The sequence below is a fragment of the Saccopteryx bilineata genome, chromosome 1 (assembly GCF_036850765.1).
Source record: "Saccopteryx bilineata isolate mSacBil1 chromosome 1, mSacBil1_pri_phased_curated, whole genome shotgun sequence".
Lineage (NCBI taxonomy): Eukaryota > Metazoa > Chordata > Mammalia > Chiroptera > Emballonuridae > Saccopteryx > Saccopteryx bilineata.
Window position 1 is genome coordinate 181,397,655 of NC_089490.1, and position 20,011 is coordinate 181,417,665.

Below are 20,011 nucleotides of genomic sequence, written 5' to 3' on the forward strand. Positions count from 1 at the left end.
CAAACCTGATAAACTATCTCATGCCAGGTGACTAAGGTTAAATCAACAATGCTAAGGCATACTGACAGTATTTACTCTTTTTTTTAATGTTATTATAATTTTACTGATTTTAGAGAGAGGAAGGGAGAGAGCAGGAGAGAGACAGTAACATCTGTTGTTGTATGTGCCCTGACTGAGGATGGAACCAGCAACCTTTGTACTTTGGGGATGATGTTTTAATCAACTGAGCTATATGGCTAGGCCCTGATAGTATTTATTTTTGTTAAGTGTGAGGAAGGGAGACAGAGAGACAAACTCCCACATGTACCCTGACCAGGATCCACCAGGCAAGCCCCTTACCCATTTGGGATGCTCTGTCCATTTGGGGCGGTGGCTTGGCAACTGAGCTATTTTTAGCAGCCGGGCCAACTTGCTCCAACAGAGCCATGCTGTGGGAGGGGAAGAGAGAGATAAAGAGAAGATAGGGGTGGGGGGTGGGGTGAAGAAGCAGATGGTCACTTCTCTGTGCCCTGACCAGGAATCGAACCTGGGACATCCACACACCCAGCGATGCTCTACCACTGAGCCAACCAGCCAGGGAGTATTTACTCTTGATATGATATGATATGAGAAGGGCACTTTACCTCTGTCATCTTCCTCCCAAAAACACTCTGCCCAGTCTTACCATGAGAAAAGCCTCAGACAAATCCCAGTTGAGGGACAGTTTACAAAATACCTGTCCAATAATCCTCAAAAGTATCAATTTATCATCAAAAACAAGGTGTCTGAAAAACAAGCATCTCAAAAGTAAGAAGACACATGACTAAATGTAATGTGATATCCGGATAGGATCCTGAAATAGGAACATTAGGAGAAAACTGAAACAATCTGAACATGTTAGTTAATAATAATGTATAAATATTGCTTCAATTGTGACAAATGTCCCATACAATTTAGTATGTTAATAATAGGGAATACTGGACATGGGGTATAGGAATCTCTACACTATCTCTGTAATGATTCTGTAAATCTAAAACTGTTCTAAAATATGAGTTTATTATAAAATATTCTATGAATACTGTGCCATATTTTATAATGCCTAATGTTTTCAATAATTAATATTGTAAGTTTATATTATCAAAATACTAATTTGCTTTATGCATTTGAAAAAACAGTATAACTGGTGGTTTAACTACTCTTATATTAACTATTATATTTATAAGTATCAATATTCAAAATTCTATATTACAAAAATCCATGAACTGAAATCTTTAATCACATTGACTTGGAAATTCAATCAACATCTGGTGTCAAGCACTGAGCTAGGTTTTAGGGATTCAATAGTAACCCAGAAAAGAAATTAAGATGTGGTTCCCGCCTTCATAGGGTTTAGAGGCAATGGAGGAGAAAGACAATCATATAATCACAAAAGTAAATGTGAACTGAAACTGTGGTAAATGTATGCTGTTACTACCTAATCTGAAAGGTTAGAGTAGAGTATTACCTAAGGAAGCAAAACTCCAGTTGAGACGTTAAGGAAGGCGCCAACAAGTGAAGGAGAAGTAGAGAAAGCATGGTCCAGACAGGGAGAAAGGCATGTGCAAGGAAAAGCCTTCAAGACAAGTATAAGGACTAAAACAAGGCCAGCTTGCTTGAAGTGGAGAGTTAAGCAGAACACAGTAAAAGATGAGGCTAGACACTAAGCATAGTTAAAGAGTTTCATTTTTACCCTAGAAGCAATGGGAAACAATAAAAAGACTGAGGAAGAGGAGTGGAAAGTGACAATCAAATGTGTGTTTCAAAATAATTCACTGTGCCACCTGACCAGGCGGTGGTGCAGTGGATAGTGTCAGGCTGGGATGCGGAGGACCCAGGTTCAAGACCCTGAGGTTGCCAGCTTGAGAGCAGGCTCATCTGGTTTGAGTAGGGCTCACGAGCGTGGACCCAAGGTCGCTGGCTCGAGCAAGGGGTTACTTGGTCTTTCGTAGCGCCATGGTCAAGGCACATATGAGAAAGCAATCAATGAACAACTAAGGTGTCGCAACGAAAAACTGATGATTGATGCTTCTCCTCTTTCTCCCTTCCGGTCTGTCCCTATCTATCCCTCTCTCTGGCTCTCTCTCTGTTTCTGTAAAAAAAAAAAAAAAAAAATTCACTGTGCCTTTAGGATGGATAATAAATTAGGGGCCAAAATTGAAGTAGGTAGACAACAATGGAAGCTACTGTAGAAATTTCAGGCAAGGTGATGGTAATAAACAAGTGGGAGCAGTGAAAAAGGGAAGTAGACAGTTCAAGAAACAAATAAAAAGATTAATAAAACCTGACAGAATGGATAAATCAGGAAGAGTGAGTTATTAAGGATCACTCTTAGTTTTCTGGATTTTATAAGTGGAAAGATAATGGAGTCTATTCACTGAAATAAGGAACAAAGAAAGAGGACCAACATTTGGCATTCTCTGGGGGGCGGGGAGTGAGAGGGAAATCAGTTTAATTTTAGACATATTGTACTTGAGTACCTTTAATATATTCAAGAGGGGCCAACTAAAAAGCAAGATATGCAAGTCTAGAGCTCAAAGGGGATAAAAAAACACTCATGCTCTTAGAAAAGCTGACATCTTTATCCTAGAAAAATAGCTTAACTATAATTCCCAAATATCTAAGAAAAAACATTAGACTCTGACCATCTGCATTGAGTTAAAACAAAAAGCTGAGAGACAACATGGTGATATTTTATCAGCTAAAACAAAAACTGCTAGACACAGGTTTTTTAAATCTTGGTTCAATGGTATAGTCTTTATGTCACTAAAGTTTTACCAGGACTGGCCAATGTTACTGGATATGATTGATACCTGCACTGCCCAATAAAGTAGCCACTAGCTACATGGGGCTACTGAGCACTTGAAATGTGCCTGGTGTGACTAAGGAACTAAGTCTTTTAAATCCTATTTTTAACTAATTTAAATAGCTACATGTGGCTAGTGGCTATGATACTAGCAGGAGTATAGTACTTCCTCATATACAGTGTGTCTGTAAAGTCATGGTGCACTTTTGACCGGTCACAGGAAAGCAACAAAAGACAATAGAAATGTGAAATCTGCACCAAATAAAAGAAAAACCCTCTCAGTTTCTGAAGGATGATGTGGCAGCATGTGCGCATGCGCAGATGATGACATAACACCGTGTATACAGCGGAGCAGCCCACGGCCATGCCAGTCGAGATGTGGTTGGTACAGAGGAAAGTTCAGTGTGTTCTCTGGCTCACTAAATTCGAATCCATGACCAAAGTGCAACGTGAATATCGGCGCATTTATAACGAAGCGCCACCACATAGGAATAACATGACTCGGTGGGATAAGCAGTTGAAGGAAACTGGCAGTTTAGTGGAGAAACCCCGTTCTGGTAGGCCATCAGTCAGTGACGAGTCTGTAGAGGCTATATGGGATAGCTACTTAAAGAGCCCTAAAAAATCTGTGCGTGAGCCCACATCAAATTGCACTGAATAGCTATGAAACTGGGAGAGTTTTCCTTTTATTTGGTGCAGGTTTCACATTTCTATCATCTTTTGTTGCTTTCCGGTGGCCAGACAAAAGTGCACCATGACTTTACGGGCACACAGTATTTTATCGAATCCCTAGAACTACCTTGTGAATTAACCAAGAGTGGTTGTGGGGGATAGAGGTAGATTAGGGAAGTAGAAAATTTCATTCCATCTGCTTATTATATTATTTGACTTTTAAAAAAAAAGATTTTATTTATTTACTTTGGGGGGAAGGAGGAGAGAGAGAGAGAGAAGGGGGAGGAGCAGGAAGCATCGACTCCCATATGTGCCTTGACCAAGCAAGCCCAGGGTTTTGAACTGGTGACCTCAGTGTTCCAGGTTGCGGTCGACACTTTATCCACTGCGCCACCACAAGTCAGGCTTATTTGACTTTTTTATTTCAAGAATGTTACTTGTATAATATGTCATATATGAAAATTAGGAAATACAGAAAGAGAAAAATGAAAATAATCTGTAAACCTACCATGAATATTAGCCATATACGGAGGATCAACACTTTAACCCTTTAGTTAGTACTACCTTCAGCACCACTGACCCAAGAAACGCTTCAGCACATTTCTCTTCTACCCCATGCTCATCCTCAAACATCTTGGAAACCCTACTAGACAGCCATCATCTCTAGAAGTCTACCTCAAAATTGCTAAAAATAAACATTTAATAGTCTACTTGTCTATTTCCCTTTCACCATCACCCTCCTGTCACCAATGACACACACTTTAATTAGAATCCAATCTGTACCTTGCAATGTCCTGAAGTCGTTTAGTCACAATATAGTGAAAAGAGCACAAGCTTTGGAGTCTAGCAACTTTAGTTACAAGTCTGTGGTTCTCCTCCTTTTGCTACTTGGGTGATCTTGGACTAATTATTCCTGCTGGCTTCTATACCTGTTTCTTCATTTGTTATTAGAAAATAAGAATTCCTAATACACAGATAGCAATGGTGAAGCATAATGCGTAGCTAGAGTAGCACTCAATAGTTGACAACTATTATGGACTTCTATGTGCCTAGAACTGCCCTAGATGCTGAAGGCAGTACTTTGAAATAAAAAATAGGGTCTTGACCAGGGGTCCCCAAACTACGGCCCGCGGGCCACATGCGGCCCCCTGAGGCCATTTATCCGGCCCCCGCTGTACTTCCGGAAGGGGCACCTCTTTCATTGGTGGTCAATAAAAGGAGCACATTGACCATCTCATTAGCCAAAAGCAGGGCCATAGTTCCCATTGAAATACTGGTCAGTTTCTTGATTTAAATTTACTTGTTTTTTATTTTAAATATTGTATTTGTTCCCGTTTTGTTTTTTTACTTTAAAATGAGATATGTGCAGTGTGCATAGGGATTTGTTCAGTTTTTTTTATAGTCCGGCCCTCCAACGGTCTGAGGGACAGTGAACTGGCCCCCTGTGTAAAAAGTTTGGGGACCCCTGGTCTTGACCATCCTGGAGATCAGACTACTGCTTAACCCCCAAGGGCTCTTTTTCCGCCTAGGATTTGAATTCCTGACCCATCCCTTATTAGGTGTGTGTCCTTATAAAAAGTACTTAATCTAAAATCTCAATTTCTTCATTTCTAACATGATGGTATCTGCTTTACCCACTTGACATAACTGAAATAAAAATAAAATGAATATATGTGAAAGTTCTTTATAAATCATTATATGCTAAATAAACAGAAGGCATTAAACAAAGAGTAACATATGCCTCTAATCTAGAGCAAAGCTTTCCTTCCAACCAGTGTGTCAAGAATGGATTACAGATGTGCTGATATATATATTGATCCGCTCTCCCAACCCCTTTCAGCCTTCAGAGAGCCAGGAAGGCCCTGGCTATAGTCTGCCATACAAATATAATCATTTTCCATGTGTGTCATGATGCAGAAAATTTGGAAAGCTTGCTCTAAAATACTATCTCATGCTAGCAGAAATAAATTGGCCAATGTACTCCCTGGATGATTTAAGACTAACCATCAAGCTCTGCTGTTCTTATGATCCTGCTCCAAAGACAGTGTGTCAGTTTCCCAAAGGATAAAAGAGGATGAAGCCCGAATATCAAAGAGCTGCTAGCCCAATGCTATCATAAACAAAAGTAAAACAAAAACTTTTTCGTGAGAATAACGCAAAGATATTGCCATATTCTCATAAAAGATTTGTGCAATTTCCAGCAACACCTGCCTATAACCATTCTAAGACAAAGGTTTAGAAGTAATGGAGGAGAGGGGAATAACAGAGGAAAGGGAAAAGAAATGCAGGAAAGAAGATAACACACTTTTGTCTTGCAGAGAATAGCTGAGAATCTGCAAGAGCTATCCAGCAGCTTCCATGACTGCCTAAAACTAGTCAAAGATAAGACTATTTTCAGATTCTTTTGTTTTGTAGTACCAGTATGGAACTAATAATGCTGGTGCATATCTGACTTTTAGACTGTCATGGTTCCCTAAATCATCATCTTCCATATTATGCAAAACTACTCTTTCCAGTCTGTATATATATTGTTAGTTTTTCATCTATAGCCATATTATCTTAAATTCTCTGTTGAATTTACTCTTTCCTCCATCCTGAATTTATTCCATACTCTATCTCAAATTTATCATTCTGGAATATATAATATTTATATCTCCAGACTCTTCACAATGCTGAGTTTATTTATTACTTTAAATCTCTATTTTTACACTTCCTACTCTTCATAATACACACAAACATACATACAGATTTATATTCATCCCTATGGGGAAAGTTTATCAAATAACACTTCAAATTTATTACTTTTTGTCCTACTTTGTGGTATAACATTCAAACAGGTGTTCATCTACTGTAGATTAATAAAGGAAACGATCTTCTTTTCTTAATGTCTGACAGAAAATCTGGTGAGATACCCTCAACCCAGGCCAAAAAAGATGCAAAGAAAATATGGTGGAAGCAATCTAGAGCAGTAGGTAAGAGCGCACAAACTGAAGTCAGACAACCAAGGTTCAATCCTGGCTCAACCCACATAATTCTGAGCAGATTATTTAAGCTTCTGTTGATCTTTTAGTTTCATTAGTAATCATTTAGTTTCTTCGTCTACAAAAATGAGAATTTTAGCTACCTTATAAGGCTGCTGTGAGGATTAGATGGGATAATCATGTGAAGCACTTATAATGTGTAGTACACAGTAAGCAAATAAATGTTCATTATTTTTGTGGTGTTAGATATAACCTATCTTCTGCCTTTGTCATTGCATTAGAAGGAAACTAATTTACCCTTTATAAAGTTATGTTTTCTGCTCCCCCCAAGTTAGACAGAGGGGAAAATTACTTTATTTTGTGAGAAGAAAAAACCGGTCACTCTATATGGACTATGATGAACTAACTGTATAGGTCTCTCAAATTCTAACATTCTATGAAACAAGTGTCAAACATTTAGAACTTCAATCCTTGATCAACAAACACTTCACAACCAAATCAGTAAGTTGAAATATGTACTCTTAACTTACATTAAGTTTGGAAGGATATTAGAAGAGAACAGACATTAATATACTACCTGATAAAGAATGGTGGGAAAGGAATATGAAGATAAGCAGCAATATACTGAAAGCTTACAGACCACGCTACTGAAACATCTTATTTGCCTTTCCTAGCAAAGCCAAAACCCAAAGTAGATGCCTCAGTGAAAAACAAGAAAATGAAAGCAAAGTACAATCAGAATTTAAATTTTTTACACTGAACTGTATATAGCAGCTTGGTAATATTAATATGTATTTAAAAACTAATAAACACATTAATTTTATAAATACATAGGATCTCCACAGCATTAGCCACAAACAGCTATCCCTAAAAAGAAACCTCAAAACCGCAAATCAGGAACTAAAGCAGGCAATCCTACTTCCTTCTCTAGATATAGGAAGAAATTTAGAAACACTAACGTTTTGAAGTTGTTAAAGATTTCAGTATAAAGCTAGAATCTGTGCATTCTACTCTCCCCAAACAAGCTATTTACAATTCGAGAAATAACAGCCCCACAAAAAGTTTTTGTTAACTTCAACAAGACACTAAGACATGGGTATATATCTGGAGGTTACCGATCTCATATATATATTTTCACACACATTTTATAGACAGACACACACACATGTATGTATATACACATGTACACATAAACATACACACACTATCTGGAGCTTATATATCTCCTTGAGAATTTGATAAAAAGAATGGACTCTCCCTCACCCCAAAAATGCACTCAAAACTTGGCACATAATGTCAGAGTTGGGGTTGAGCCACAGACCCCATAAAATATGAACCCTTAGACATAACCCAGGATTAAAATAATTTATCATTTTGGAATAGAATAAAAATGAGGCAGAGATTTAATCCTGAAAATAAAATAAGATTGGAAATACTTTCTATTTCTCAGAATATGATTGTGAGACGTGGTGGTTGGGAGAAGATGTTGGTCATGTTGAGCAAGGAAAGCAAACAAGACAAATGGGGGAAAATGGAATTAAAACAATATAAAATATATAGCGTGTTGTAATCACTCTGAGATAGCGGGAATGGCCAATTCCTTAAGTCTTAACACAGAACTGATTTAAAGCAACCAAGTCTGCTGCACATTTTCACGCCAACAAAATTCATTAAATGGTAAACGTGAACACACCCTTGCAGGTGAAAACACAAGTTTACGAAAAGTCTTGCAAATCTTCCATTTTTCCTTATTAAATAACCCAGTTAGAGAAAGTATACTATTCTTCAGGCGGAAACTTAGGGAGGGGAACAGAAATCCTAAAGGGAAGTGGCTCAAAGATTTGCAGGAAGTGTCAACGACACACTTTCTGAGATCAAAGGACTCAGAGGGAGATAAGAACAAAACAAAGGAAGTAATAATAAAGTCAAAGAAAAAAGCATCTAGAAACTGTTCTTTAAAAATAAAAAAGAAAGAAAGTCTTTCCTTTTCCTAGACACGTAAACAGTAGTAACTTGGCAAAGACGAACGGACGAGAAGACGACAGCACAACTTCCTATCCAAACTCCAGCATTCCTTGGACGATCCCACCAGCAGTCAGGCTTGGGACTTTTCAACAGCAAGGCTCCTCCCCCCTGCACCACTGTCCAAAGAACCTCTCGAAGGGACTATCACTATCTCGCTTTCTCTCACGGCTGCAGAGAGGAAGTGGGGGATGCAGGGAGAGAATAGAAATAAAAGCTGGACAACAAACCCAAAGGTGGCCCACTCCGGGACGTAATCGAGAAAGACCTGGATCCGGCAACCCCTTTTCCTACCCAATGCATGTGAAGCCAAGAAGGTGCCGTCCTGAAGGGCCTGCCCTCCCTCTACACCCGGCTGTTCAAGGGGACACACCAAGGGAGACAGGAGGGACGAAGGGGCTGAAACCAAAGGCCGAATACTTGGGCAGACATGAGAAACACTAAGGATAGAAATACCCTGTGAAAGTCTGGAGCCCCAAAGGCAACGTGTCCGCCACAGCCAAACCTTCCCCAGCCTCTTTCCAGGCGGGCCAGCTCCGCCCTCACCTGTCTGCTGGGAAGCCGGCAGCTCTCACGTCGGGGAAGATCCCTGCTGCTCTCTGGAATCTTCTCAACCCTGGAAAGAAGTGAGCGGAAACGCGATCTGGACTTTTTCCTTCTTCCCCTACCCCCACGCACCACGGTTCCTCGGGGGCGGGGAGCTAATGCAGCTGTCACAGCCTCTCACTGACCAACCGCCGAGGACACAGACCCGTGGCCTTCCAACCCGGCCTACGACACCGACAACCAGAGAAACAGAGCCGGAAATGAGGAAACCGGAAGAAGCGCTGTCCTGGGCTCTGGACGGCCTCTCTCTCCCTCAATCTCGCCCGACCCAGCCACGTCTCTATGGTGCAAGCGCACCTCCCACCGTGCCCCCACCTCCCCTCTCCAGGAGACTGGCCCCGCCCCTCTCGCTGCGGCCTTAGCAACCACATCCGGGGCTCTGCCGCTGCGGTTGCCCGGGTAATTTTCTGGCTGCCGCGGGAGCACAGAGGGGAGTGTACGCAGCTCCGAAGCACCTGCCAGAACTGGGAGCTTGCGGAATCGCGCGCGGGCCTGATCTTGAGTGGTCGGAGGTCTCCAGGAGCCCTCAGCATCCCTTTTTTCTCACTCACACACCCCAGCCTCACGCGTTAGGCGTCCCCCCAACAGACGGTGAGCCGGTGGCGGGAGGGTGGAGGTGGATGTAGCTTACCCCTTCGCAAATCACCGGAGAGCCAAAGCTTCTTTCTCTGCGGGAGAGCACGGAGGTTGTTCCAGTCCCGCGGGGGGTGGGGGGTAGGGGTGGGAGTGGGAGGGTGGAGGGAAAGGGGGGTTAGGGAGCAGATGGGATGAGGGCTCCTTACCCCAGCGCCTGGAGAGCCCCTCCGGCTACGTCACTCACGCTCACCCCTGTCTGGACGACCAGACCCCCAGGCCGGGCAGTTGGAGTTCTTGTTACTCTCTCTGCCTTTGCTAACTTTCTATATCCCCCATACTTTTCTTTCCTGCTCCTCTTTCTTTATCTATACAACCGATTTCTGCTTTCTTTGCTCTCCCCGTTACTCCCCCACCCCCACCCCCACCCCGTTAGTTAAGTAGATCACTGCCCTGCTTACAGAAGCCGCTGAACAATCCCTTCTCTCAGAGCCTAAATTGAGGCCGCAAACTGTACTCCGGATACGCCCCCCTCCCAGCCCCCGACCACCCACCCAGCCCCAGCTCTGAATGGAGGGAATATATGGTTCCGCAGGGGTGCTGGCGGTACCTGAAGCTCATTTACATGCTGCACACACACGTTAATTCATCCACACCTGTCTCCCTTCAAGGTTCTGGACTGCTTTTCCTTTTGACAGCCCTGGCTGCTCATTTTTACCACCGTTTCACTTGCAGAAGTGTGAAGGGTAGCCAACAGCGCACTCCATGGGGTTTATCCCTCTTTAGACCATACTTCTCACCTGCCTTTCATTGTCACATTAATTAACAAGACATATGTAATAACTAAGTGCCCAAAGGCAGACTCTGCCTCCACAAGTTTCTAGGAAGTTTCAACACCGTGAACAGTATATCCCTGTACAAATGTCTTCCCCATATCTGTGAATAGTAAATACCCATGACACTCCAAATGTTTCAAAAGTATAATAACATTATTCTCTCAGATCTTCAGGACACCTCCTCTAACAAAAATAGTACTTAAATCCCAAAACATAAATTTGTGTATAAAGGTCCCTTATCTTCAATGGCTCTGCTCTTAAAAGATAAGAGCAATTATATATGCCAATTCACTCAAAATGTAACTTAAGTTCTACAGCTTACTGTGGACTTTTCTGTTTAAAGCCATCTTGTTAGTCTCAATGTTAAGAAAAGAATCCCCAATTAGAATAATTACTGCTCTTATTGTATAGGAACCGAGTGGAATTTAGTAGCAAAATACAAGTGTTCCTCGAATTCCAAAGGGTGACTAGGAGGAGGTGCATGGCAATTCTGGTGGTGCACGAATGATGGGTTCTTAATTGTTTGAGCTGGCTGGTGCCTTAAGGACTTCCGCAGGTGTCTTGAGTTTGGGGCTGATAGCTTTGTTACAGTTGGACTATTAGACTCAGAGGTCTTTCTTATATATTAGAAAGGTGAACACTTGCTTTAATTATTTGTCCTTAGCTGGATGGTCCTTGGAAGCTGCTGATGGTTTTGATAGAGATTCTGATAGACTTGGAATCACTGGAGCTAATGCTAACTTCTGCTTGGTGAAGGTGCTGTTAATCATACTAGGCACTTTTTAGTCTAGTGTGATTCTGTTACTGTGCATGATTAGCGCCCATACATAGTGCTATGCCGTGCAAGGCTATGTACAGAATTAATCTTCCCAATGATTTCTGCTACCCCAAGAAAAATTAGAATGCAAGTTGGCTTGAAGAGAAACTGGAAGCTACTTCAGTTGGTGATGGAAAACTGAAATTCTATGCACTTTTTTAAATGAAAATGAAGCAGTAATGGGAATTCTTTGGATTTGAGGGAAATTTTTTACTCTAACTAAAAGACCTTATTTTCAACTTAGGACTGCTTAGATGGAGATATTTTTTCCCTCCCTCCTTCCTTTATTTCTTTCTTACCTTCCTTCCTGTCTCCCTACCTTTTCTTCTTTCCTTCCCTCCTTCCTCCCTCTTTCCCTTCCTCCCTCCCTCCCTCCTTTCCCTCCTTTCCTTCCTTTCTTCCCTTCCCTTTCCTTCCTTCCTTCCTTCCTTTCTTCCTCCCTCCCTCCCTCCCTCCCTCCCTCCCTCCCTCCCTTCCTTCCTTCCTTTTTCTCCTTTTCCTCTCTCTCCCTTCCTCCTAGAGCTTGGGGAATTCTGCTTGCCTATTTTTAGAAAGAATAGATGATAACTACCTGACATATATGCTTATGATGGGGATTTTCTACTCATTTACCTTTGCCCTGTTATTAGCTATTATTCAGCTTTCAGAAAATTAGGTACCATTTATTCATTTGGCTTGTGAGGAACTCTGGCAGCCTATCTTTCATTTATTGACCAGAAGGAAAGGAGGCAACAGGCTAAAGTATATTGTTATCCTTTTCTGAATGAAGTTAGTGTGAATTTCACCTTTCCTCTTTGCTTTAGATGTTGAATATTGTATACTGCTTGTCAATATTATTTCCTCAACAGAAAGAAGAAGGTGCTACCTTTAGATCTCTTTTAGGGTAATTCTGGTAATATCACAATAATTTCATCACTCTTTATTAACAATTCTGTTATTATGGAGAGATATTTAGTTACTAATTGCACAGAATAATTCTTTGCTAGAGGATACTGATTAAGTGAACACTTAAAGAAACCTGTGAATAGTAGAGTGAGTAGAACATAAGAGTAGACATTGTTTTAACTACAAAGACAAAAAAACTGAACTTATTCATAAGTCCATTACATAGAGTTAACATTCAATATGTTGGTTAATGTCTTTCTTTTTTTTTTTTCTTTTTTTTTAAGACAACTCCCATATGTGCCTTGACCAGGCAAGCCCAGGGTTTTGAACCGGTGACCTCAGCATTCCAGGTCAACACTATCCACTGTACCACCACAGACCAGGCTATATATTTTTCTTCACTTATTTTATAAGTCATTGTTAAGAACCTTCTGTTTGCTAAACACTAAGCACTGTAGGCAACGTGGGCCTCTGGACTCATGTAACTTTAATTATATGTTGTAGTTGTTGGCATACAGTTTTATATTTTGCTTTTTTCACTCAATGTATTATGGAATTTTCCTCATATCATTCAGTATTCTCCTTTAGTGGCTCAGTAGTGTTTTAGTTTATAGATTTTTCTTAATTTATTTATCTAATCCTTTTGGTTGCATATTTGGTTATTTCCAATCTTGTCTATAATTATAAAACAATGTGAGGAATATTATAGTGTGATAGAATTCTAAGATGATTTTCAATGACCCTCACCATGTATAATTCCCTTCTCTGTGAACATGATAGCATCTCATTCCCATGATTATGTTATATTGCCTGCAAAAAGGATTTTGCAGATATAATTAAGGTTACTAATGAGTTGACTTTGAGTTCATCAAAAGGGAGATAATCTGGATAGACCTGAATGGATTACATGAGACTTTTAAGAGCAGAGAGTTTTTTTCCGTTGATGGCAGCAGAATAGTCAGAGAGATTGGAAGCATGAGAGAGATTTGACATGAGGAAGGTTCTCTGTTGCTGAAATGAAGAGGGCCACAGGCAAGCACCTGACATAGGCCTCCAGGAGCTGAGAGAAGTTTCTGCTGACAGCTCACAAAAAAACCAGAGACCTCAGTCCTACAGCCATAAGGAGTTGAATTCTGCAAATAACTTGAATGAGCTTGGAAGCCAGTTCTTCCCCAGAGCCTCCAGATAAGAGTAGCACATGACTGACATCTTGATTTCTGCCTTGTGAAACCCTGAGCAGAGGACTCAGTTGAGCCCACCTGGACTTTTGACCTACAGAACAATACGTGGCTGTTATTTTAAGCCATAGATGTATGGTAATTTTGTTATGTAGCAATAGAGAATGAATACTATTTTTAGGCTAGATTATTTTTACAATTATAATTATTTGGGGGTGCGGGGGATAAATCCTAGGTATGGGCTTACTGAATTAAAGTTATGCACATTATTAAGGTTTTTGTATCATACTGCTAATTTCCCTTCCATAAGCATTGTTCTAATTTATGTGCCTCCTAATAACCTCTTACAGCATCCTGGCCAACACTAGAAACTGACAAGCAAAAGCAAAAAGATATATTCTATTTTGAAAGAAGATTTACATTTTTATTATTACCAGTAGAATTGACCATGGGGGGGGGTCAGTTGGTAAGTTTTTTTTAGTGAATGCCCATTTTTATTCTTTAGTTAGCTTTATTGTTCTCATAGAGATAATAGTTCCTACTATAAAATATTTCTCTCCTGTAATATTTTCAAGAGCTAGAATGATTAATGGGCTTAACTGAAAGAATGAGTACTTCTGAAAAATATTAGCTTCTGCCATACTCCCATACTTACTATATGTAATATTATGGGAGAATGGAAAATGTTCACTTCATTGATTTGGCAGTAGGTACCTGGCTTATTTTCTAGGGAAAAAAAGTCTAGTTTGTCTGATTTAGCATTAGAAATGTGGTTATTTCAGTAATAAAGATATAGTGTATCTTACCAGGGAAAATTGTAGCTTTGACTAATGTTTTAGAAGGAAATATATACTATTACCTATCAGAAAAAAAGTAATATCTTCTTAAATAAACATAATCACTTTTCAACCTGATCAAGATAACCAGCAATCTCTGATTATGTATATTATATTGCTTTATTGGGGATGGGGTGAGGAAGGAAATTCAAGTTACTTTCTTTGTAATCCTTGTATTGAGATAATAGGGTTTCTTTCTGACAAATGAAAAAGACTGAAGGAAAAAGGAAGGACAAAAGAAAATAAGAAAAGGGGGAAAAAAGAGGAAGAAGTGAGAGAAAAGGTGGGAGATTGACAAGTAGTTTTGCATTTTAAAAAATTGGTTCTTACTACCTCAATTTATGAAGGCTGTTATCTTCCCAATAAGAGCAAGGTATTTTTTAACTTTATTTTGAAATAATTATAGATTTATAGGAAATTGCACAAAAACAAACAGGAGATCCTATATATGAGCAAATTATTTTTCTTTTAGTTGAATGGTCAAATCTTACTTAGAAAGAGTACCTTGGTTGCTGTTTGTGTTCACAGAATTCATAATGGCCTATTCTTCTGTGGAGGTCTGATGTTGGGTTTGTTTTTGCTTTTGTTTTTGTTTTTTTGGTCAGATTTGGATAGGCCTTGGAAATGCTGACGTGGCTTGGTGCTGGAGGCATAGAATGTATAACTTATCAGAGGAGGCCACACATCAGTGCGATTCAAGGACACTATTGTAGTGAAAAGAATGGTAGACATGACATTAGCAAACCTGGATTCTGGATTGCACTCAAACACATTATAACTGTATGAGCTTTGAAATCCAGTTTTACCTCCTCTGAGCTGTTTGGAATACAGGAAATAAAGCAGTGTGGAAACTAAAGTGTAAGCTGCTATAATTATTATTAAGATCTTCCCTTGCAATAACAGCAGCAGCAAACTCCTTTTACTGGTTATAATTTCTATGATAAAAATTACTTCTTTGATTTGGACAACAAAGTCAGAAGAATTTTGACAAGAAGTTTTTCAAACAATTTTGTGCAAAAAAAAAAAAAAATGCATGTGTCATCTTGAAACCTGGGAGGACAGAGAGCTAAACTAGAGGGATGAAGCGCTCACACTACTCCACACAGCAGTAACATCCACACATCATACTAGCTTGTTGTCTGGGCCTGCAGTAGGCCTAGAGCCAGTACATTCAGTACTGTTTGGTTAAAGCAACTTTGCTTTCAGTATTTACAGGGTTGTTTGTATGGGAAACAATAATGCAACTAAGTTGTACAATAATTAATAAATAACAATACAATGATAAACTGTAGCCTAACCAGGTGGTACCGCAGTGAATAGAGTTTCAGACTGGGACACGGAGGACTCAGGTTCGAAACCCCGAGGTCGCCAGCTTGAGCAAGGGCTCATTCAGCTTGAACGGGGACTGACCTACTTGAACACGGGGTTGCTGGCTTGACTGTGGGATCATAGATATGACCCCATGGTCGCTGGCTTGAGCCCAAGGTCACTGGCTGGAAGCCCAAGGTCGCCGGCTTGAAGCCCAAGTTTGCTGGCTTGTGCCCAAGGTCGCTGGCTTGAGCAAGGGGCCACTTACTCTGCTGTAGACCCCCTAGTCAGGCACATATGAGAAAGCAATCAATGAACAACTAAGGAACTGCAACAAAGAACTGATGCTTCTCATCTCTCTCCCTTCCTGCCTGTCTGTCCCTATCTGTCCCTCTTTCTCTGTCTCTGTCACAAAAATAATAATAACAATAAACTGTAAACTTATGTTTGCCAACCCCTGTAGTGTAAAATTTTTAAATTTTATAGACTGACACAACAAAAGGGACATTAGAGAGAAGAGTGATGAGATCATTACCAAACATTCACTGAACGCCTTATAAAATACTAAATATTCTGCTAGATGCTTAACACTCTCTGACTGCATCCCATTGAACATGCAGTACCCTATGAGGCAGGTGGTATATAGTTAACCCCCTAATTACAGGGTAGAAAGCCGAGGTCAAATGGTTAAGTAAACTAGTACTAAGTGTCAGGGTCACTTGTCAATACAGGTGTGTCTGGCACCAAATCTGATATCTTGCCACTATAAGCCCTTTATTTTACAGATAAGGAAGCGGAGAAGTTAGACCCATGGTCACTCTCATTATTAGTTTAGGTCATTATTTGCATTACATCTCTTTCTTTGGGAACAGAGACAGAGAGAGACAGAGGGAGGGACAGATAGGGACAGACAGACAGGAAGGGAGAGAGATGAAAAGCATCAATTCTTTGTTGCGACACCTTAGTTGTTCATTGATTGCTTTCTCATATGTGCCTTGACTGTGGGGCTACAGCAGACCAAGTAACCCCTTGCTCAAGCCAGTGACCTTGGGTCCAAACTGGTGAGCCTTGCTCAAACCAGATGAACCCGCACTCAAGCTGGTGACCTCGGGGTCTCGAACCTGGGTCCTCCGCCCCCCCTCCAATTCAATGCTCTATCCACTGCACCACTGCCTGGTCAGGCTGCATTAAATCCTCTTAATAATTTTTTTATCCTTATGCATTTTGTTAAGTATTTCTGTGCATCGGCTGATGTATCAAAGTGATGCAAAAGTTAGTAGGGTTTCATACAGATTGAATAAGATTTTGATTTTTAAACTAGGTAATAAAATCACATGATTTGATTTTTAGTGAAGCATTTTCTACCAGATTCCTGTAAAGGAGACACTGTCTCCCATGTGCTATTAAAAGTTGGACCTTGTGACTACTGTCTGACTCTGTTTTTCTTTTAGAGAAGTCAGAGGGGGCAGTCTGTGACTTCATGTTTAAAATAGCCACCAAAGTAATATCCAGCATCATTTTTAGTTCTTTAATTTTGGTAAGCCCACATTTTCAAAACAGATTAAATTTGTCTGGTTTATTTCAGAAGTATATATTACAAAGCATTCAAAAGCAAGTGAAAATTGAAACGCGCAGAGAAGAGCTAGAGAGCTTCTTACAGAGGCCCTTCAGACGGTAGGCATTTCTCCTGCTTTGGTTATTGTGTTTTCAGAAACATTGTTTCCATTCTTTTTTATTATTAAAAACATAGCTAATTAATATAAATATTCTTTTTTTAATATTCTTTTTGATATTCAATTGACATATCATTGTTAAAAATGTGTTTTTTTGTTTTTTACATTTTCAAGAGAGAGAAGATATACTGTCAAGACCTAGAAGGATTTACTGTTTTCTTCTCTACCCTAAAGAGACTTGGAAATTGATGGGTAACATTTTGCATGGAAATTTCTGAATGCGACTTGTTCTTATCTCTGAGGCCTTCTGTGGGGAATTAATAAGAGGTTGAATGCACGAATGGATAAAATGGATCGTCTTAAAGGATTGAAGTTCCAAAAATATATCGGCAGGACTGGACAGGTTTGACATAATGAGATTTCTATTTTAGCTTGACTTCTGGAACTCTGAATAAACTATAAACTGAGCTACACAAGGTCCTGAGAAGGAAGGTTCTCTTCTAAGCTATTCTACCTGCATATAACATTTTTCTTATTTAGAGCCTTTGAAAAATATATATTTAGTCATCAATTTCCTGAGGAATAAGACTATTTGAACAACTTTGTACCAACTTTGACTATATGAAGTGAGAGAGAAAGCAGCAATTTATGTCATACTGGAAAAAAAACTTTAATTAAAGAAACAGACACCAGGAAGAAGAGAAATCTCTATAGAAGCACTGGTTGAAATGGCAGAAGCTTCTGTAGATGCCTCAACTCTGCCTGTGACAGTGAAGAAAAAGAAAAGTCTATCCATTGAAGAAAAGATCGACATCATAAATGCAGTAGAAAGTGGCAAGAAAAAAGCAGAGATTGCAGCTGAATATGGAATAAAGAAAAATTCATTGTCTTCTATTATGAAGAATAAAGACAAAGTTCTAGAAGCCTTTGAGTCTCTGAGATTTGATCCAAAGAGAAAAAGACTGAGAACTGCTTTTTACACAGATCTGGAAGAAGCATTAATGAGGTGGTATCGAATTGCTCAATGTCTAAATGTACCAGTTAATGGTCCAATGTTGCGTCTAAAAGCTAATGATTTTGCCCAGAAACTGGGACATAATGACTTTAAGTGCAGTAATGGTTGGCTGGATCGCTTTAAATCCAGGTATGGTTTAGTATTCAGAGCTCAACCGGTAGAAGCTACAGGTCTATCAGTAGACCCTTCAACTGTTTGGCACCAAAACATACTTCCTTATTACTTAAATGACTATCATCCGAAAAATGTTTTTAATATAAAAGAGACTGGACTGCTTTATCGAATGTTACCTACCAATACATTTGCGTTTAAAGGAGAAACATGCTCAATTGGAAAGTTATGCAAAGACAGAATAACTCTGGTTGTTGGGACAAATATGGATGGTTCAGAGAAACTTCCTCTGCTTATCATTGGGAAAAACAGAAACCCACATTGTTTCAAAGGTATTAAATCATTGCCTGTGAATTATGAAGCTAACAGAATGGCGTGGATGACCTCAGATGTGTTTGAACAGTGGATGTGGAAGCTTGATGAGAAATTTCAAGCCCAGCAACGAAGAGTGGTGATATTTGTTGATTCTTATCCTGCACATCCAGAGGTAAAGAACCTGAAATCCATTGAGTTAGCATTTTTTCCATCATGTTTGTCTTCTAAATTTGTAGCTATGAAACAAGGTGTTATTAAAAGCCTTAAAATCAAGTATCGACATTGTCTTATTAAGAAATTCTTAAGTTCTGTTGAAGGCAGCAAAGAATTTACATTTTCCCTGCTAGATGCAGTTGATACACTGCATCTCTGCTGGAGGTCTGTGACCACAGAGACTATTGTTAAGAGCTATGAAGAGGCAGGATTCAAATCTCAACAGGGAGAAAGGGACAAGACAAATACAGAGACCGACGCTGGCCTCGACTTGGTTGCTCATGCCCAAGCAGCAGGAGTGGAATTTCCTGAAGGGTTATCTCTAGAAGAGTATGCTTCCCTGGATGATGATTTGGAGACATGCGAAGCAGCACCAAATGGTGATACAGTGTGGACCAAAGAGAGCAAATCAGATGAAACCGGATTTTATACTTCTGATGAAGAGGATGATGGCGGATCTCTGGGAACTGAACTTGCTTTACCATCAAAAGATGAGGCAATCACGGCTTTAGATACTCTTAAAATTTTCCTTAGAAGTCAAGATATGAATGAGGGGCTTCATAATTCTTTAGCAGACCTTGAAATTTTTATTAATGCCTTATCATCTAAGTAATTATTTATTATATAACATCTGAAGAGTAATAGCTTTCCCTGATATATTTTACTAAATGAAGAATGTAAAGGGACAATACCACTTAAACATGAAAAATTAGTAATCTTTGGTTTACTTGCAAATGTCTTTGGTCTGAATAGCTAAATTCCCTAGGTAGATTAAATAATGATTAAGAAAGTGAAAAACTTGAATTTCAATTTGGCAAGCTTTTGGAAAGTAGAAATGTATTTCAGAGGCCTTGTACTTGAAAAGTATGGTATAAATGTTAAAAATAAAAAACGCTCCAGCTATGATTTATATACAGGTTGAACTGATGATTGCTATTTTCTTCTTTTTTACTGTTCAGATCATGTTCCAGACTGTTTTAATCTATCTACCTCATTTAAGAAACAAAATATCTTATTAGATATTTATTTTTATAAATACATATATATGCCATATATATTCTAACTAGACTCTTAAGTATAAAGTATTAATTTTAAATTACTTAATTTTTTCATAACTAGCTAATCTTCCTAGTAAGAAATTATAAAAAA

At 39.4% G+C, this 20,011-nt stretch overlaps 2 protein-coding genes across 6 annotated transcripts in view; one reads left to right on the forward strand and one right to left on the reverse strand.

The window, feature by feature from the left end:
• ARFIP1 (ADP ribosylation factor interacting protein 1) overlaps positions 1-9,299 on the reverse strand; it is a 104,530-nt gene extending 95,231 nt beyond the window's left edge. For 3 of the 4 annotated variants that reach the window (XM_066280564.1, XM_066280575.1, XM_066280543.1), the window contains exon 1: positions 9,043-9,297. The gene's annotated coding sequence lies outside the window, so the exon portion shown is untranslated. Of the gene's footprint in view, positions 1-9,042 lie in introns of all 4 variants that reach the window. The other variant, XM_066280554.1, reaches the window with a different exon arrangement.
• A 167-nt stretch (positions 9,300-9,466) lies between these two features.
• TIGD4 (tigger transposable element derived 4) lies at positions 9,467-19,772 on the forward strand. Of its 2 annotated transcripts, XM_066280592.1 has the most exons (3): positions 9,467-9,693; positions 17,121-17,209; positions 17,383-19,772. In XM_066280592.1, the coding sequence occupies exon 3, from the start codon at positions 17,937-17,939 to the stop codon at positions 19,473-19,475; it is 1,539 nt and encodes a 512-aa protein (XP_066136689.1). In that variant the 5' UTR covers positions 9,467-9,693; positions 17,121-17,209; positions 17,383-17,936; the 3' UTR covers positions 19,476-19,772. The 2 variants fall into 2 exon arrangements, with proteins under 2 accessions (XP_066136689.1, XP_066136698.1); XM_066280601.1 differs by lacking the exon at positions 17,121-17,209.
• The last annotated feature ends 239 nt before the right edge of the window (positions 19,773-20,011 follow it).